The sequence below is a fragment of the Harmonia axyridis genome, chromosome 6, assembly GCF_914767665.1.
Source record: "Harmonia axyridis chromosome 6, icHarAxyr1.1, whole genome shotgun sequence".
NCBI lineage: Eukaryota > Metazoa > Arthropoda > Insecta > Coleoptera > Coccinellidae > Harmonia > Harmonia axyridis.
Window position 1 is genome coordinate 32466118 of NC_059506.1, and position 22472 is coordinate 32488589.

The 22472-nt window shown below is 34.5% G+C and overlaps 1 protein-coding gene across 2 annotated transcripts in view; it reads left to right on the plus strand.

Annotated features, from left to right (window-relative positions):
• Positions 1-1930: 1930 nt before the first annotated feature.
• Positions 1931-22472, plus strand: part of LOC123682056 (ABC transporter G family member 14) — a 162785-nt gene continuing 142243 nt past the window's right edge. The window contains exon 1 of one of the 2 annotated variants that reach the window (XM_045620446.1): positions 1931-2328. Coding sequence is in view for 1 of the 2 variants with exons in the window: in XM_045620444.1 (XP_045476400.1) it covers positions 2219-2328 (110 nt within the window). In the remaining variant the exon portion in view is untranslated. The remainder of the gene's footprint in view (positions 2329-22472) is intronic. The other variant, XM_045620444.1, reaches the window with a different exon arrangement.

Below are 22472 nucleotides of genomic sequence, written 5' to 3' on the forward strand. Positions count from 1 at the left end.
CTTCGTGAAAGGACAAAGTGACAATTTGCCTAAAATAGATATATTTTCAGTGATGGAGTTTTTTTCTTCAAATCCATCTTATGTCAGTGCTGAAATAAAAGGAGTTAAACTTTTCAAGTAAGTATCTACTTTTGAGTTTGCTTCATCATGGTTCAATTTATAACGATGATTTATTTAAAAAACGTTTCATAAACAGTTTGGAGTTGAGTACTGGTTGTTGAAGTCTATCAATGGCAAAACATATTTATATGAGGAGTAAAAAGTAAAAAGAGAAAAAAGTAATTTATATGTATGTATATAGTAAGTTATTTCAGCCATCGTGTAACGAAGAAAACACGACACGAACGGCAAAAGTGATTGTACACCAATGAATTCGTAAGCACTCTGCGAATACCAGTCGTCTAGTGTGTGACGTCACGACACTTACACGTACTATGAAATTATTCTTCCAAGCGCAACTTCAAAGTCCCATAACTTTTTCATTTCTAGAGATATTTCAATGATTTTTCCACATTTTTGTTTCATTTTACTTAAATTTTTAGAATTAATCCTTAACAAAAAAAATGAAAACTAGTCCATTCTTCTTATTAACGTAGTCTCCGAGGTGAAAATGGGCCTGATGATGATTTTTCGATGAAAATCCGGATGATCCAATCAGGGGCGAAGATACGACGTTGCTGGTGATCGACCGGCTTGAATTCTTATGTTAACTGAACTTTAAAAGACTTAAGACCTAAGTCTTTATGTCGAATACGGTGTAATGTTGTTTGTGGAATGCCTAATTCCCAAGATCGACGAGGAATCGACAAACCTGAGGTTTCGTCAAGGCTACGTCTTACAGCGGCCATATTCTCAGGGTCGACGCTAGGGGGTAGGCTGGGTAGGCGGTCGCCTAGGGCATGTGTAGAAATTCAAAGTACCAAATGAGATTTAATTCAGTCAGCAACAACAGGAAGGAATACCAACAAATTTAATTAACACCAAAAACCATCAATGGTACCCATCAGGCTTGTCGGCGTTCGCTTTACGTTGCCGAATTTTATTGCCACTTGGGGTTCTGGATTATTTTCTTTTCCATTCTCTGATCAGAATGTTGATTCTTCAGAATGGAATTCAATTTATAAGAAAACAACTCCATTTCATTACTTCCAACTGGTCCTTCTTAAGAAATATAAGAAGTTTCATCATTTCATACCACATTTCATTATTTTATAATTTTCGATTATGCCGTTTTTAGCATTCTGCAGAGTGCAGAGTGAGCTTCTGTTAGAGCGGCAAAATGGGTTTCTGCTTAGGGTGGCATTTTGGCTAGCGACGGCCCTGCATATTCTCAGTAGGTTTTGAGCGAGGCATACGGTTTTGATTCTCCACATCTCTAATTTGTCTCAACAGCTCAAATTTTTCCACCAGTTTCAGTATAGCCGGCCGAGAAGATGCTTCACGACGATCAAAGAGTGCTTTTTAGTGTTTCGAACTGCTATTGCAACATTTTCACCATTTCCATAGTGAATTTTAACAATTTCAGTGCGTCGTGGAAGGTGTATCGTTCCATTTTCAATAATGACGTAGTTTTTACTTGTCAGAAGTCAAAAGATGACAGCTCCAAAAGTGACAACTGCCCAAATGGCGGGCTATTCAAAAAAACCTCTAATCGAAATATATTATTATTATTATTTTTATTTTTATATACAACTAGTTCTCTAGTCTTTAAGGACGCATGAATAAACGAGTGCTCAAAAGCTCCTGAAGCCAAGTAGGCGCTTCTCCCGAATTTCTTCCTAAAGCATCCCATACCCTCGCCAGTTTCTTTTTCCTAAAGTATCCCATACCCTCGGTGGTTAGTGGAACGATCGAATCGGCAATCTCTATACGGAAAAACGAGCAGGCCGGGAACAGGTGAGGGATAAACATCTGACTGTCAGAAACGGAGAGAAAACAAGCGAAGGCGGGCTAGTACTCGACGCCGTCGCCTGACCGTTCTTCAATCCTACTTTTACATTTCGGCTCAGTTTCAGTCCGATCGCCCTGAAGTACGGATGAACAGCGCACGAAGCGCTCTTACACGTGTGATAAGCGAGAACGATCAGGCTGCGTATCTGCCCAACCTCGAACATGACCCACGTAGATTTTTGACATTCGCGAGTGACAGAACTTCGTTTGGCGGGCCCTTCAAAAATTTAGTGAAAGTGTCCATCAGTTTCGTCAACAGCCGACTGCGATGATTATATCAAAAGATCTGTTTCTGCTGGGGGACCAAGACTACTTGAGACTCCCTAACAAGGACGAGAAGAGACAGACGAATATGCCAAGATCGATTCCCAGACAAAGGTAAAATCGGCCTTTCTACTATCTCCACCTAACACGATGACTGTCAATATTTCAGACCTTCTCTACCTACTTACCCAGTTTCGCCAAAACAACGCCAAATAACAGAACCAAAGTGATCTCATCGCGCCGTTAGAGTTTTTCCCGGCCTGTGACACTGTCACCACCAAATCTTCTAGGTTAGGACCACCGAAAATTACTTATTTAGGGCATAACAAATAGGGCATAAAAATGATCAAAATTCCGATGACTACCAAAAATACAAATTCCGTGATTAAAATTCCGATGACTACCCAAATTCATTTTCCCTGGTCTGAGACACTTGTCACCACCAAATCTTCTAGGCTAGAAACACCGAACAGTCACTCATTTAGGGCATAAAACATATAAACCATGAAAATGATTGAAATTCCGATGAATACCCAAATTCAGTTGAGTTTTCCCTGGTCTGCGACACTTGTCACCGCCAAATCTTCTAGGTTAGAACCACCGAAAAGTCACTTATTTAGGGCATAGTACGAATAGAGCTCGAAAATGATTAAAATTCCGATGACTTCCCAATGTTCCCGATGTGACGTAATAAATTAGGATGATTTTTGGCCTTTTTGGGACTTGAATCACCAACTGGATCCTCATGCTAGTGGTGAACATGTTTGAGGGTCTTCCATCTTGTCACGCAATGTATTTCTCGACCGAGCCAAAACTATTTCTAGAAAAGTTGCGTTGCCTTGGAATCTAACTAACCACAGCCGGAAATAGAAATAGTCAAACAAACAGAAACACATTTAGCGAAGATTAGAGAAGCCTCCTGAGATAGAAAGCTTACTGTATTAACTTTAAGCGCGTTGCGTTGAAAGGAAAAGTTTCTGTTCGACGACCTCAACTGATTCGATATTTTGTGTTTGAATTGCTTGGGAAGTCGTTGAAAGATCAATCTGTTCTTATAGATTCCAAAAACTCTTAGTTTATGTTGAAAAATTATACTGATAACAGTCTTATCTTATATCCAAAAAATGCTTCTCTTTATTTTTTTCACTTTTAATTATTCAAAAAAGTACCAATTATTAATCATATTAAACAGCTCTAAGGGCTGTTGTTCTTTTTTTTTGCTATCTTCCATATTCAGAGTAGTTTGAGCATCAAACAACTTCATGAATTTCTGGCTAAGAACTCAACAAAACCTATCGAAAAACCGTTTCATCAAAATATATTTTACCTTTTCAGAGTAGTTTTCATTCGATAAAAATAATATATAACTTGGTGGAATTTGTTTCATTGATAAATTCTCGCTAAACTTTTTTCAAAATGATTTATAAGATGTCTTTTATTGTAGATGCTAGATGCATTTTTTACTGAAATCACAAAACATTATTATGTGAAACTACAAAAAGTAATATAAAAGTTGAAAGAAGCAGGTCCCTCGCGTTACACGATAACAATAACAGCTGTTTTTGTAGATTCTGTTTGATTTCTGATTGGTCTGAAAATATTTGCAGACGTAAGAGTAAATTTTCAACAAGTTGTTGGGTAATTATTTGACCAAGATAAATTTCTACCTCACAAACAAAATTTTGTCAGTAACAACATATTATGACGATTATAATGAGAAATATTCTAACGGGGAAGATATTCAGTATGAACTTGTTTTATAATCTGAAATGTTATATGTACTATGTATTAATTGGTTAGGATAATTCATTATGAGGCTGTCAAAAATCAATTTGATTGATATCACTTTGATAAAAAGATGAATCCAAACTAAATATTTCTTTGGCCTTTGCCATTAGACAAGATTATAACATCAATGGTAAAAAAATTCTTATTATTATTATGTTGTCGAAAGATTGAAACAGGATACAAATTTTCCACGGAAAAAAATAATTTAGAGGAAATAGCATTTTTCTGAAATTCGTTTTTTTCAAACTTAATCGACTCCTTTATAAAATCTGTTATTCATTAATTATTTTGAATCAAGCTACAAATACTTCAATAATGAGTATATACTCACATTTTTTGAATACTCGATATTTTCAAACAATGAATGCCAAGAATACAGGAGGATATTTCTTTATTAATATTGAGGTCTGTGTTTTGTATTGAATAAAAATTGAGTACGATTCATATATACAATTATGACTTATTAAAAAATAACTTAGGGGAAAAAGCGTTTCTCTGAAATTTGATTGTTTAAATTTTATCGACTCCTTTTATATAGGTATCTGTTCTTTATTAAATTTTTTAATTCAAGTTTTGAATACTATAGATAATAATACTCATATGTATTGAAGCTTGAATTTTTAATAATGATATGCCAAGAATGCTTCATCAAAATTGGAGTCTGTTTTTTTGAATTCTTGTGTAGTATTATAAAAGAAATAAAAATTGAGTACGGTACATATAAACAATTATGCTTTGAAAATGTCCACAAATGTGAATTCACTTGCTCCTGTAAAATGAGTTCAAATCTTCGATAATACATACTGAGTCAGAATATCAAGTGAGGATGTTGTTGATCTGATATTGGGAAATAAGGATGAATAAACTATGTTATCTTTTCATTAGAAAATTCCCTCCAAAATTCTTGAAGAAGAATAAACTGTATCGAATATTGCATTTATTCGGTCCTCACTTGGAATTATTTCGGAAATAAATAATAATATCTCCACTTATTCTGAAAATTTAAAATCTGAAGAAGATAGAAGATATATATGCGTCAGTTAGGTTTGAAAAATATTGAACCTAAAGAAGCTACTGTGTAGCGAAATAATTGTTGTTTATAGATTCAAAAGGTGGAAATATTATAATTGTCATTTTATTTTCAATATGAATTGTATTTTTCGAATAATAATAATAATAAAGTTTATTTGCTTTCAACACAACCAAATGATTTCAATGATTCCATTATCAAATCATCCTTGGAGTCATATTCTTTTTCCCTCAAATTATACGTGCATTCCATATTTATCTCTAACATTTTTCTTGCAATAAAACTGGTAGTTTTGTTCCTTATCGGTGATATCGCATGTAAAAAAGTTGTATCAAATATCAAAACATTTCTGAAAACCGTCTGGTAAAATACGATTACACAAACAACAGATTCTCTTCATTATGGATTTGGTGAGAACGATAATTTGCTGAGCTCACTTCTCGAGAAATTATAAATTGTTATGTATACAGGTGTCGAGTATCAAATTTCAGTGTGTTGTATCAGAGTAATTACAGAGGTTATGCGGAGATTTCCCATTCTGATTGGATACTTACGATGTTGATCTTTTCTTCAATCGTAACATATCGAACGTAAGGATTTTCGATAACTTTTTTCATGAAAAAAAAAACAAAAACAAAACAAAGAGTATTCTACATTCAAAAATTACATAGTTAAATTCTGTAAGGCCTCTGTACCTATTTGATATAGGGTGTTAGTGAAGAAGTGGACAAACATTAGGGAGTGATTCTACATGAAGAAAATATGGCAGTTTGCTATTGAATTCTTGTTTGCAAATCCATCATATTCCAAGATTTCCCTTGAGTATGAAACCATGAACTTATACATGTTTCGGGTGTCCCAAATTCTTTGTCTAGTGAGGGAATTTCAGATTCCCTTCAAGCTAGAAAAAAAAAGAATGAAACACTTTTGGGCTCGATTTTTTTGGAGAATTCATTCGGTGAAAAGCGCAACCTCATAAATTCTACTGTTTTCAAGTTATAAGAGAAAATTGGAAAAGGGCGTGAAATGAAAATATCTCATAGCTTCTTTATTACTGGAGCTATAAACATGAAACAAAAACATTCTACAGGCACTTTTTCAGTAGAATCTATTGGTATTTGTTCTTTATTGCAATTAGTTTCGAAGTTAAAACTCAAACTTGTGTTTTCTTTTAAATACAAACCATAAAAATTTCTATGACAGATAAAATCGTTTTTTTTCTTTTCGAAAATATAAACAATGGATTATACTGAAAAAAGTGTCTGTAGAATTTTTTTGTGTCATGTGTATAGCACCAGGAATAAAGAAGGTATGAGAATTTTTATTTCACGTCATTTTCCAATTTTCCCCTTTAGCTTGAAAACAGTTGAACCATTAAGGATTCAATTAATTCTCTCAAAAATCGAGATCGAAAATGTGCCATTAATTCTTTTATAGCTCAAATGGATTTTGAGACAACCTCACAGTAATAAACATTTGTCCCCAAAATGAACTGTCAAATTTGACATGAAGCAGCGGAAATGGAAACATATCAGTGATGCGATATTTTACCCAATTCGCGAGTTTCTCCAAAAAGAACGCACTTCTTATGTCCCATAGCGAATCAACGTTTCATATTAACTCAACATATATTGACATAAATACCTAAATATATCAGAAATTCAGAAAACAAGCGCACCAAACGACGTGAAATAACCGATGACACTAGGAGAGCAAAAGTTGCCAAACCTTGGATTTCAGCAGGTAGATACAGAAAATAATATTCTGCTCATTATAAATTCGACAATTAGGAAAAATATCGGATTCCAAATATTCGAATTTGCATATTTATTCGGGAATCACTCGAATAAATATATTTCATTCAATATAATACACATTCATAACGATATAGTAAAACTATGGAATTGAAAATATATCACAATCCGACAACGTAATCTAACCATGTTGGAGACATGTAAAAATTGAGTCTACTCTCTCTATCTATGTTTATTTCTCTATGGAAACAACAAATTTTGTACACTCGGTAGGTATATTTTTTCGAAAACATTGAATAATTTCAATTCTTGAAAAAAATTCGAAATCCACAATTTCTCGAGCCTACCTCGCTCACATGTTGAGATGTTTTAAATCGCAATTACTGCCAAAGTCGAGTCGAGTCGAGAGAGTTTTACTGAAAATAGGTTATACGTACATCTGTTGTCCATCATTTTGTTGGAAATTACACAGTAATTTCACATACGGTGATCATCTTAATTCTAAACAAAACATTATGAAATTTTAGATGTTTCCGACAGTCTGTTCGTAATACATATACATGTTACTCACGCCCAAAACGTTCAACTAAAATTAGGTCGAATTCATGGATTGCTGGATGACTGTCAGATATTACTTTCAAGATATATGCGTTGTTCATTAATTTTCCATACGTGATATCATCATGTTTTATTCGTATTTTCACGATTCGATGTCGTGAATTGAAAATATCGAAGAAAAATGAGGAAAAATTAGGCAATTTTCATTTAAGCTCAAATACACTTGTCAGTTCATTGTTATTATTATTTGCATCCATCTCAGAGTAATAAACATAGATTGAGGAAGCATATGTCATTTTCAGTAAGCAAATTTTGTCCCCAACATGTACTATAAAATTTGACATGAAGCGCGCAGAAATGAAAACATATCAGTGATACGATATTTCACTCAATTCGCGAGTTCCTCTACAAAAAAAGCACTTCTTATGTCCCATAGTGAATCAAACTTTTATATTAACTCAAAATATGTCGAGTTGAATACCTAAATATATCAAAAATTCGGAAAACAAACTTCAAGCGCGCCAAACGACGTGAAACAACGGATGACGCTAGGAGAGCAATAGTTGCCAAACCTTGGATTATAGCAGGTAGATACAGAAAATAATAAATATTCTGCATACTATAAATTCGACAAGTAGGAAAAATATCGGATTCCAAATATTCAAATTTGCATATTTAACTGGAAATCACTCAAATAATTATATCTCGTTCAATATAATATACATTCATAACGATATAGTAAAATTGTGGATTTGAAAATATATCACAATCCGACAACGTAATCTAACCATGTTGGGGACATGTAAAATTTGCATATACTCCCTCTATCTATGTTTATTACTCTATGGCATCCATATAAGAATACATCTTTGTTGTAAGGATTCCCTCATCTCAAACGCTTCTGACAGTTTTCTTTCAACAAAAAGAAGAAAAAAGGTAAAGGAGTTAACCTAACCTAAGGGGTTGTCCATTAATCACGTGATCTTTTTTTAGCATTTTTTAAACCCCCTCCCCCATTGGTGATATAGTGAGGTTTAAGACCACCCCCCCTCCCCCTTCTCAACATCACGTGTATTTTTAGTACCTACAACGAATCTTAAAATTTTCTGAATATTAACTCAATTTAAATACAAGTACAAACTATAATCTTTCTTCTGAAATTAAGGACCATAATAAAAATGTCTACACCAGGTTGCAAGTTTTTTTGATTGCCATAACAATAATAATAAACGAAAAGTGTAATCATAGGAAAAACATGTATTGTACTAGTACATGAATATATTTAATGTAGTCAAGGTCACTACACGCCGCGCCGTGCCGCTTAATATTTGTTTAAAAATCGCGCGTTTGACGAAAAAATAAATACACGTGATATCTTACTACACCCCCCCTCCCCCTTGTGATATTTTCGTGATTTTTATCAAACCCCTCCCCCCCTTTCAAGCCTCACGTGATTAATGGACAACCCCTAACCTAATCTTATAATCAATTGTCATAACATTTATGTCAGCTCTTGGAAACAGTTATAACAACCTGCAAAAAAAATACAATTCATAAGACTCTCTGTTTGAATTAGTGAAACTGAATCGACTGTTATATATTTTTTTTTCGTTCATATAACTCCGCCCTGTAGCGAAACATCGTCCTCGTTTTTATTTTTATTTAAACAACGAACGCAGCTTCAGCGATGTAGCAGGTAGATGAAGCATAAATCCAAGCTGGAGACATAAAAATGAATTGGGTGTTACTAACTGAAAAAGAACGTTGAAACAAACATATTATACCGTATAAAAATAGAATCCAATGTTTAAGGAGGTCTAAAAATATTGAATTACCTCTTCACACAACCTTGTTTAACCCTACAGACAATTTAGAGATATCTACATATGATCATTGGGACGGATATGCTTTCAGATCGATCACAATTATTGGAGAGGATATATGATATTTTGATTATGCGGACAATTGGATTATATCAAGAAAAATTTGATTCCATGTCAAGCAGCTGCGTAAGTTTAGGCGACTATTGAGAATCGGAAAATTTTGAAGCGACGATTTTGGAAAATTGTATTCAGAAAAATCATGATATATCACGTTTGAAATTTTATCATTCTGTTGGGTCAATTTCTGTAGACATCGATTTTTTAAAAATTTGATTCCTTGATTTTCTACTTTCAAAATTTTTAGATCATCTGAGCTAGGAGGTTCATTGCGGTTTGACAAATGACATGTCTGTGATAAGGTTAGACTCACTGATGACGAATCCATTCTAAAATTCGATTCTGTCCGTCCGGTCGTATACACGATAACTGCCAAACGAAAAGAGCTAGAGACTTGAAAATTTCAGAATAGGTACGGATCTCTAAGGTCGCAGTTGACTTTGTTAATGGCATAGAGTAATGAACATAGAAAGAGGGAGTATACGCAATTTTTTCATGTCCCCATCATGGTTAAATTACGTTGTCGGATTGTGATATATTTTTGAATCCACAATTTTACTATATCGTTATGAATGTAAATTATATTGAATTAAATATATTTATTTGAGTGTTTTCCGATTAAGTATGCAAGTATATATAATTCCTTTCATATGATATTCTACTGCAATAAAAGATATAATAAACAAGAAAAAAAAAAGAGCAGAGCGCTGAGGTGAAGTCAGGAAGTAATGTGGTCTCCATACGTGCAATTGGCGTATGAATAAACGAGCGCTTGAAAGTCCCTGATATTCAGTATTTCCTAATTATTTATTTCGTCTTTCCTGGTCAAAAATTCATTCCCCAAAAAAAATATCTTTTACAATTATTGTTCCTTCAACTTTATCCTGAAAACGACCATTAGCGAAATCATGTTTATGGTTCTCCCTCCAACTTAAGAACACCCTGTATATTGCTTCCTAGATAGAGTGCTAAAAACAGTGATAACCCATTCATATTCTATTATTGTCTGTAATCCCACTTCCATAAGAAAAAATCGTCGAGTTGTTTGTCGTTGAACATTCAATGCAAGAGGACAGCTCCCAAAGTTTATTTTGTGATGCGTGAACATATCAATTGTGTATAATGATAAAGTGCATTGACCTAAAGCCACATGTATGTCAGTTTATCGTAATTATACTCAAACAACGCTGGATTCAAAAGCATATCGCGGGTAAAAAGTAACTAGGTATTTTTTCAGATAAAAGCGATTCGCTCAATATATACTTTGATTTATTTGCCAAGTTAAAACAATGGAGACTCTCCCGTATATTGAAATAGAAGACTTTTACAGATAAAGTAGGGAGTGATAATCTTCGGCTTCAAGAACATTGTAGAAAGAGAAAGTAATCCACAAGATGCAATCTAAACGCTTTAGCTTAAAAGCGCATCTAACAACTTGAGTTTTACCGTCACAGACCATAGAAACTTCTCGGATACTGACAGCAGAATCTGAATTTATCTGATTGAGAAATGGCCTCTGAGCAGATTATAATTGGCCGATCGAATCTGCAGTTTCCAAATGAACAAAAAAAACAGTATTTCGAATGGCCATATTTACTAAACTTCTAGTCGGATTTTTACCATTAACCTCAGAGTAATAAACATAGATAGAGGGAGCATATATCATTCTCAGTGCGCAAATTTTGTCCCAAACACTATCAAATTTGACATGAAGCGCGTGGAAATGAAAACATACCAGTGAAACGATATTCCACTCAATTCGCGAGTTTCTCCCCAAAGAACGCACTTCTCATGTCTCATAGTGAATCAACGTTTCATATTAACTCAAAATATATTGAAATAAATAACTTAATATATCAGAAATTCAGAAACAAACTTCAAGCGCGCCAAACGACGTGAAACAACCGATGACAATAGGAAAGCAAAAGTTGCCAAACTTTGGATTTCAGCAGGTACATACAGAAAATAAAAATATTCTGCTCATTATAAATTCGACAATTAAGAAAAATATCGGATTCCAAATATTCAAATTTGCATATTCAATCGGAACTCACTCAAATGACTATATTTCATTCAATATAATATACATTAACAACGATAAAGTAAAATTGTGGATTTGAAAATATATCACAATCCGACAACGTAATCTATAACCATGTTGGGGACATGAAAAAATTGCGTATACTCCCTCTATCTATGTTTATTACTTCATGCCTCATTCTAATACTTAGTGAGATATACTAACAAACCGATGCGTCAAATTTTAACCATTTTTTTTCAAAGCCTGTCAACTCTAATTCTTCCACTCATCTCCAACCGTCTCTGCGGGTACGTTCGATATTCAAAACCAAATATTTCATTCATTAGGCACGGATCCATGTAGGCCTTGACCTTCTCGCCGAAACCATAGGTATACGCAACACCTGGAACACCATATTGTCCACGTCTGTGTTCCCATGGAACCGATAGAAGAGTGGCCCAATTGATGGGCAGCCGGAGATGGGGGCATCTTTATAGAACAACTTTATATATTCGGATGGATCCTGTGGGAACGGTTGGGAGAGGCCATAGAAATTCTACGTTCTGGAATTTTAGGCGGGCATTGATTTTCCCATACTCCAGGTTGCTTCCTGGCAGGTCATGAAAGGTCATCGTACTCGAAGCGATGTATAAATGGGTCAAAAGGAAGGCGAGGTGAATACTGGGAGTTCCAAGAGAGCGTTAGGCCGTTTGGATGTGACGTAACAGTCGTTTCCGGTTGATTTTTTGAGGAATATTTGGAATCTAACCTAACTTAACCTAAAATAATTGTCTATAATGTCAACTCTATGATTTTGATTTGAACTCTATGGTGGATCCGAGAAGGAACTGAATTTGAACATAGAAAGTATTTGGCTATGCAGTGAAAGCTTTTTTTAGACGATTATCGGGTGTGATCTTAATCAATATGTCACTATCAGTGTTGTCCACCTCAGAAACAACTTTAGAATTCATTTCTTTTTTATTTTATATTATTTCACTCAATTCGCGAGTTTCTCCACAAAGAACGCATTTCTTATGTCCCATAGTGAATCAACGTTTCATATTGACTCAAGATATCTTGAAATAAATACCTAATTATATCAGAAATTCAAAAAATTAAATTTACGCGCGCCAAACGACGTGAAACAACCGATGACACTAGGAGAGCAAAAGTTGCCAAACCTTGGATTTCAGAAGGTAGATACAGAAAATAATAAATATTCTGCTCATCATAAATTCTACAATTAGGAAAAATATCGGATTCCAAATATTCAAATTTGCAGATTTTTTCTGGAATCACTCAAATAATTATTTCGTTCAATATAATATACAATCAAAACGATATAGTAAAATTGTGGATTTGAAAATAAATCACACTCCTACAACGTAATCTAACCATTTTGGGAACATGAAAAAATTGCGTATACTACCTCTATATTTATTACTCTATGGAAAAACTAAGATGTCTAAAATATTGGTGACTCAGCTGAGCATGGGTCCCTTTTCTCTTTTCTTCCTTAAGGTGGCGCTATACAAAGAATTGACCAATCAAGAGCAACAGTCCAACTGAAGCTTTTACACTTTGTTTTAAACATTGAGATGAGCACCAACAAAATTGAATTTTTATCCTCTTATCGGAATTTTCCCATGGAAAGTACAAGGAAGTCACCAAGAGAATGTTGAGGTGAGAAGAATGCTACCGAAAGACCTTGGAAAACCAGTTTCCAAAAATAGATGAATTCGAAAATTAATTTAAACTTTAATGTAACGCGGCAAAAACTGCCGTATCTTTGCCATCTATTAATTACTGCTTATATGTGTTAATTCTCTCTTTCACGTCTATTATAAAGATTTTTTGACGAAATTGCAGGAGAAAATTGTTGATCGAACACTCTTAATTGCCACTCTTAAGAACTGTTAGTCGAGACATATAGGGGTTCAATAATCTTTTTATGGTAACTAGGAAGTGACAAATTGCCCACACTTCTGAACCGAATCTTCTAACAATTATCCCAATAAAATCGAATTAATTTCTTCTATTGAAATTGGGGTGCCTCAAGGATCGATTTCCTTGATCTTGGTTTTCTTATGGCAACTGTGAACCCCATACGGGACTATTGTTAATGGATTACAGAACTGTGTTGGAAGATTTTACAGTCGAATGTGGTATTGTCGAGGTGTAGGTTGTGACTAGTGGAAAAAAAGTTTCTTTCCTCTTGAAGTTAAGGGAATTTGGAAATTATGAAATACCCTGCAGCTATTTTGGTTGATCCGATAAAGAGGTAAAATTTTTTCACATGTCTTGATCATTTCTATTCTTTTTTATGAAGTTTCCTAATATTATGTATTCGATTTTCATATTTACCATCTTAAAAACGTCGAATTATATTTAATATTGATTATGGCAATCATGATGAAGAATTTCCAGTAATAATTCAATGTATTCAAAGAAAGATTTTGAGACAGAATAGATATATGCGATCATTACCAATTAAAATTGTAAAATTCCTTTATATGATAAAAATGTCAAATCTCAGCTGAGTCATATATAATTCAATGAATTTCATTACAACGATCAATGAAGATATCACACAAACACATATTAACGGACTTGCAAAAAATACCAATGATTCATCACACTTAATAAACATTTTTGGAATTCATCTCATATTCAATCTTTCTGCTCCATTTCGATTCTATTCGCGTCATCTCTCTTGAACATCATTCCCTATATAAGATTGGATCAACAACCTCATTGTTTCTTGGAAGAATATTTTAGGATCCAAAGAGCCCAGTGGATTGAATTCCAATAATTCCTAGAATCTAAGCGATTCTTGATAGAGTTTGTTACGGTTTGAACTTACATAACCTGTTCATTTTGGAAGAATATACTAGACAAAAAGTGATAGGGCACCACTAAGATTGTAGCATGTTGGTAATCATATTGATCACGTCACCAGAAACAGAAAAAAATTAAAGAGAATATAATAAAAAACCTGTTATTTCTGTGACAGCAAATCGAGTTGGAGTTTCTCATGCATGTATATGTAAAATAATATTTCAAGCTTTATGAAAAATTATGTGTTGATCGCCTCATCACAATAATAAAAAATTCAAGCAGAATATAGAGAAAATACCGAATATCTCCGTGACAACAGAAATAGAAGCTTTTCGTTTGAATTTAGAAGAAATGATCAACTAGAAAAGGGTGATAATTGATAAATATTCCAAAGAAATTGAACAAAAGGTAAAAGCATTTTTTATTAATAATCACAGAAAGCAGAGAACAGCAGTTTTGGTGTCGAGGTTGTTTGAGCTGATTTTATATCAATTTGATGCCCTGAATTCAAATAACTTATTTATTTTTACCTAGGAGTTCAAATTTTTAAGATATACAATTTTAGAGAAATATAAGTAACATTATTTCAACTCAAATCCGTAAGTGCAGTAAACAAAAGTAGATACGAAATTTTTATTTTTGTAAAACAAAATAAAATATTATGTCGTACTTACAAACAAAAAAGCATCGAATAAATCAAATAGTACTCAACACTTCGAAAGCTCCTTTTCCGCGATATTCTTGAATGTTTTTTCAAACAGTCCCTTTTTGAACTCCAGCAGTAATCTGCCATCATGTGCATGTCACATCTTCCTTGGTAGCGGTCCTCCATAACTTTAATATCTTGGTGAAATCTTTCACCTTGTTCCTCTGTCTCCTAAATTTTCTGGAAAACGGTGTAAGTGACTGTGTAAATAGTGTATTTTAATACTCATTTCGCACCCTAAGGATTTGAAACTACTTAGCATCTTGTTAACCATTTTAACATAGTTTTGAACTTTATGTTTGCCTAGAAAATTTTCTACAACTGCAACAAATGATGTCCAAGCTTCTCGTTCAACTTGATTCCTTGAATTTATGAAAGCAGGATTCTAAGTTAATTGTCTTATTTGTTGGCCGTCAAATATCCCTGCTTTGAGTTTTTCTGTGCTCAACTGATGTATTTTTACCCCTTTATATGCAAAACATGTCCCATTCTTATCAAGAGCCTTTACAAATTGCTTCATCAAGCCCAACTTTATATGTAACGGAGGAAGTACGATTATTTTTCCGACTTACCCGAGTTAGGGGTACTCTTGTCTGTCGATTTACCTACTTTTAAACTCTCTTGTGAATATTCCAATATAATAACGGGTGTTTTTTTTCGAGGTATATAACTTTAAGTTGGCATTACTGTTCAAGATGGCGACCGATTTAACAGCTGTTAAGTGATTTATTCTCAGTTTGGTTTGACAATTCATCATGAATAGACTCACGCCTGAACAACGCTTGCAAATAGTGGAATTTTATTTCGAAAATAATGGTTCTGTGTGGAATACGTATCGCGCACTACGTCCATTTTATTTTGTTCAGCGATGAAGCGCTCTTTTGGTTGAATGGCTACGTCAACAAACAAAACTGACGCATTTGCAGTGAAGCTATTCTTCAAGTGTATGTCGAAACACCGTTACATTTAGAAAAACTGACTGTTTGGTGCGCTTTATGGGCTGGTGGAATCATTGGTCCGTACTTCTTCAAAAACGATGATGGCCAGAACGTTACAGTCAATGGTGATCGGTATAGAGCCATGATTACTAAATTTTTCATTTCTGAATTGAACAACCATGATGTCTAGGAGCTGTGGTTCCAACAAGACGCCGCAACATGTCACACAGCTCGTGCCACAATCGATTTATTGGAAGACACGTTTGGTGACCGCCTAATTTCACGTTTTGGACCTGTGAATTGGCCTCCAAGATTTTGTGATTCAACACCGCTAGACTACTTTCTGTGGGGCTATGTAAAGTCATTGGTCTATGCGGATAAGCCACAAACCCTTGACCATTTGGAAGACAACATTCGCCGTGTTATTGCCGATTTACGGCCACAGATGTTGGAAAAAGTCATCGAAAATTGGACGTCCAGATTGGACTACATCCGAGCCAGCCGTGGCGGTCATATGCCAGAAATCATATTTGAAATGTAATGCCACAAGATTATCTTGCGGATAAATAAAATTCAGGTCAATAGAATAATCCATCGTTGTTTTATTGCAATTTAAAGTTCTATAGCTCTAAAAAAACACCGTTTACCATTAGCGATCACCCATCCAGATGCTGACATCGTCCAACGCTGCTTAGTTCCAAGATTAGAAAAACTAAATCTTTATTCTCAAGTGAATTAGATAAGTTCTAATCAGTTTTGTCCAGTGTTGTCGGGGACCATGGTCATGGTTACGTAACGCGCTCATATCAACCAGGAAAACGCGCTATCAGCAGTCATGTTTCGTAACATTCCAAACTCTGGGAGATTCAGATAGACAACACAGATGAAGTTCTACCTCCGCAGATCACGTGGCTGGGATAAGGAGCCTCGATTAGACTACACCATGGCGACGAACTTGAGGTACCTATTTAGTTTGTGTGGTTCGACGACCTCACCAATGAGTTTCGTAAGTGCACGCATCGCACACTTAAACCATGAAATTCCGCATAGACGTACTGAGCTAAATTGGGCTTCCTCAGGGACACATTAGTTGGCGTTTTTTAATAAGCGACCACGTGACCTCGATGTGGACAACTTTGCGTTTTTTCTTGGGTTTGTTCTGTTTGGATTGATTTGATGGATTTGAATGATAAAAAGAACTGTAAATGACAACTTTGGAATCGTTTTTGGGCCCCTTTCACTCAAATATTTAATACCTAGAACTAGAAAAGGCTTAGTTAACCGATTAGGCCATTATTTCAGGATTTATAGGCTTCAAACTGAAATTTTAATGATATTCACGAGGCTGTCAATTCTCCTTGAGGCAAGATACGGAGGAGTTGAAACCTCGATATGTTTTAGATCACATCTCAATCTATGAAAAACGTTTTTGTTTGAGGGGGCTAGAAATTCAATTTTTACGGCTTTTTCCAAATTTCGAGTTCAAAATTCTCATAAACTGTGAGCTCTAAGAACAATCGGTAAGCGATGTTAGAATAAACTATCCCCAATGATTTTCGTGATTTTCGTAATCACCCAAAAATTTTTTGTTCGAAAAATTTCACTAAAATTTTCAATACCTAACCCTTAAAAAAAAACGAAAAACTAAAAGTTCCTACGTGAAAAATTGATACCATTCTTCCAATTGATACGATGACGTAGATCGCGAAAAAGGCTGTAGTTAACCGATTAGTCCATTTTTTCAGGTTTTAGAGGCTGTAAACTGAAATTTTCAAAGGAAATGTTAATAATATTCTCGAGGCTGTCAATTCTTCTTGAGGCAAGATAAGGATTTGAAACCTCGATATGTTTTAGATCACATCTTGATCTTAAAAAACGTTTTTGCTTGAGGGGGCTATGACCAATATTTCAGGAGATATCACGGTTTTTGTGTAGAAATTCAATTTTTACGGTTTTTTTTTCCAAATTTCGAGTTCAAAATTCTCATAAACTGTGAGTTCTATGAACAATCGGTAAGCGATGTTAGAATGAATCATCCTCAATGAGCGGATTTTCGTAATCACCTGAAAATTTTTTGTTCGAAAAATTCCACTTAAATTTTCAATACCTGACCCTTAAAAAAAATCGAAAAATTAAAAGTGCCTACATGAAAAATTTATACCATTCTTCCGATTGATGCGATGACGTAGATCGCGAAAAAAACTTTATTCAAGCGATTAGTCTATTATTCCAGGATTTATAGGCTGTAAACTGAAATTTCCAAAGGAAATTTTCATAATATTCTCGAGGCTGTGGAATCTCCTTCAGGCAAGATACGGACTTGAAACCTCAATATGTTTTAGATCACATCTCGATCTACAAAAAACGTTTTTGTTTGAGGAGGCTATGACCAATATTTCAGGAGATATTACGGTTTTTGTGTAGGAATTCAAGTTTTACGGTTTTTTTCCAAATTTTGAATTCGAAATTCTCATAAAGTGTGAGCTCTACGAACAATCTGTAAGCGATGATAGAATAAACCATCCTCAATGAACGGATTTTCGTTATCACCCGAAAATTTTTTGTTCGAAAAATTCCACTAAAATTTTCAATACCTAACCCTTAAAAAAAACGAAAAATTAAAAGTTCCTACATGGGAAGTTTATACTATTCTTCCGATGGATACGATGACATAGATCGCGAAAAAAGCTGTTGTTGACCGATTAGTCCATTATTTCAGGATTTATAGGCTGTAAACTGAAATTTTCAAAGGAAATTTTAATAATATTCTCGAGGCTGTCAATTCTCCTTGAGGCCAGATACGGACTTGAAATCTCAATATGTTTTAGATCATATCTCTATCTATAGAAAACGTTTTTGTTTGAGTGGGCTATGACCAATATTTCAGGAGATATTATGGTTTTTGTGTTGATATTCAGTTTTTACAGTTTTTTCCAAATTTCGAGTTCAAAATTCTCATAAACTGTGAGCTCTACGAATAATCGCTAAGCGATGTTAGAATAAACCATCCCCAATGAGCGGATTTTCGTAATCATCTGAAAATTTTTTGTTCGAAAAATTCCACTAAAATTTTCAATACCTAACCTTAAAAATTTTTTTCTGAGAAAGTTCCTACATGGAAAATTTATACCATTCTTACAATTGATACGTTTACATAGATCCCAAAAAAGCCTCAAGTTTAGCGATTAACCCATTATTTCAGAAATTATAAGCTGAAAACTAAAACATTTTAAGAATTTTTTCGGAACTGCCAACTGCCTTTGAGCCAAGATACGGACTTGAATTTTCGATATGACTTATTTCGAAGCTCTATCTATGAATAACGATTACGTTCTAGGGTACTGTGGTCAATATTTTAGGAGTATAACGATTCAATAGTAAAAATTAGGTTTTTACTGTTTTTTTCCAAATTTCAAGTTGATTTCGTGATAGTTTAAAAATAAATTAATATAATATAAACATAATTAAATTGAAAGTTCCCACCTTCCGACGCCGCTGAATTTTTGTGACCTTGTAAGCGTCCGAAGACCATGATGAGCTAGCGGCAGCAAGTGGTAACATCAGCTCATGGTGACCAGGATGGTGCGGTGCGTGTACCCTCCAAATTGAAATTCAAGGAGCAGACAATGAAAGTATAATTAAAAGGTTATAACTGTTCTTTCGGCTGTTCCTGTCTCCTGGACCGTTGGAATATGCGAATAATTTCCGCAGATGAATTTTGGACACCAGTAATGTCGCCATTCAGTTAAAACTGGTCGTGGCAACTCACATATTGATATTAGACGTTGTGATTCTTCTTCCAATATGAATTTTTTCGAGTTGATGGCGAACAAAGTATTCTTATAATAATTCTTAAACAAGGCTGACTGATTTTTCATTCAGTATTCCACATAAAGTAATGAACATAGATAGAGGGAGTATACGCAACGTCCCCAACATTGTTAGATTAAGTTGTCGGATTGTGATATATTTTCAAATCCACAATTTTACTATTTCGTTATGAATGTATATTATATTGAATGAAATAAATTCATTTGAGTGATTTCCGATTAAATATGCAAATTTGAATATTTGCAATCCGATTTTTTTCCTAATTGTCGAATTTATAATAAACGGAATATTTATTATTTTTTCCATCTACCTGCTGGAATCCAAGGTTTGGCAACTTTTGCTCTCCATGTGTCATAAGTGGTTTCACGTCGTTTAGCGCGCTTGAAGTTTGTTTTCTGAATTTCTGATATATTTAGGTTTTTATTTCAATACATTTTGAGTTAACATGAAACATTGATTCACTATGGGACATAAGAAGTGCGTTCTTTGTGGAGAAACTTGCGAATTGAGTGACATATCGTATCACTGATATGTTTTTATTCCCGCGCGCTGCATGTCAAATTTGATAGTTCATGTTGGGCATAAAATTTGCTTACTGAAAATGACATATGCCCCCTCTATCTATGTTTATGACTTTGAGGTATACAATATTCTACAATTTGATACCTAAGAGCATAAGCGTAAGAACAACATCTAAAGGGTGTTTTTTTTAGAGCTTTAGAACTTTAAATTGCAATAAAACAACGATGTATTATTCGATTGACATGAATTTTATTTATCCGCAAGATAATCTTGTGGCATTACATCTTAAATATGTTGTCTGGTATATGAACGCCACAGCTGGCTCGGATGTAGTCCAATATGGACGTCCAATTTTCGATGACTTTTTCCAACATTTATGGCCGTATATCGGCAATAACACGGCGAATGTTGTCTTCCAAATGGTCAAGGGTTTGTGGCTTATCCGCATAGGTCAATGACTTTACATAGCCCCACAGAAAGTAGTCTAGCGGTGTTGAATCACAAGATCTTGGAGTCCAATTCACAGGTCCAAAACGTGAAATTAGGCGGTCACCAAACGTGTCTTTCAATGAATCGATTGTGACACGAGCTGTGTGACATGTTGCGCCGTCTTATTGGAACCACAGCTCCTGGACATCATGGTTGTTCAATTCAGGAATGAAAAAGTTAGTAATCATGGCTCTATACCGATCACCATTGACTGTAACGTTCTGGCCACCATCGTTTTTGAAGAAGTTCGAACCATTGATTCCACCAGCCCATAAAGCGCACCAAATAGTCAGTTTTTCTGGATATTACGGTGTTTCGACATACACTTGAGGATTAGCTTCACTCCAAATGCGACAGTTTTGTTTGTTGACGTAGCCATTCAACCAGGCTGTATTGCCTGTATTTGCTCGCTGACAATTGTGATAAGTTCCTGGACGGGAAAACCCTGATGATGGTCTTCAATTAGATCACAAGGGCTTGGTTTTTCACTTGAAAATAAATCACACTGAAGTACTCCCGATTTATTCATTAATCCTCTGGTGTGTACAGCCATCCCTGCAAGTATCTATATAAGAGTTTCTAGAAATGAAAATTAAATAATAAGACTTGAATGACATAACCTATTAAACACAAATGACATAAGAAATGAATAATAGACAGTGTTACCATCATAACCAATCTTGAAATCTATCATACCTAATAGAAAACGCGTTATTTCTCACCAAATATAGTACTCATGCCTTCAATGGAGCACCTCTGCTTCTAAAAATGCTCAATTTGTTGTTAATTAGCGAAAGAATCATAAAAAATTGTAAATCCGATCAAAAATGAACTCTGGACTCTCTAAGATTCCTACAGTGTTTCGATCCAATCTAATGAAGAAACAAGTTTGTGAAGAACTTCATAGAGGTACAAAACACTGGCTGAATCAATTCCATAAAATTCTGAATAAGGAGAAAGAAATATGAATTATCAGCTCATTCCAGTTTTTAGTAGTGCATACCAGATGAAGCAATAGATTCCTTGGGAAGTTGACCATATTGAGAATTAATTCGCTCACCATTGAGATTCGATGAACAACAAGCATTAGTATTCAATGCGTCTTCACACGATAAGGTGTGAAGACTCCCTGTGAAGTCGTGGAAGTGAGTTCTAACACCACAGGTAATATCTACAGGATGGAGATATTTCTTCTTCGTTGTCTCTGAATCGGATATGCGAATCGACGCGATTTTTAGTTTTTTTTTGGTTACCGTAATATTATCTGACAGTGGACGTCAGGATTATATGACTTTGACAGTCGATGGCAAGAAGTACAGAGTGCTTCATTACTTTAAATATCTAACTGAACTAAATTCCAACCAAATTGGTTTAAGAATATTTTTGAAATATTATAAATACCTTTTTTTCTTCAAACTTCTCCATGCCTCATAAACAAAGCAGCTCCGGATACATTCATAGCAATTTTTTTTAAATGATCTATCGAATCCCCTTCTGAAGTTTCCTACTGCACTAAGGAAACACCCTGTATGATATGTCATGTTGGCAGGCAGTCATAAAACTGGGGTTGAATTACAAATGCTAGAGTAAATGATTAATTAGTTGCTAATACAGGCTGATTCGAAACTCCAGGTCATAAGTTTATTGAAATGATAATTCTAATTAAAATAAGAAGTTCTTTTAAGTGAGGCATTGTAGGAACTCAAAATAAAACATAAAAATATTGGAAACCCTCTGAGTACAATATCCTCCAAACTTCAAACGCTTACCACGCTACCCATTCAGAATTTGTAAAGAAAATTGACATGAAAAATAAATTGAGTTCAAAAGCCTGTAGGTAT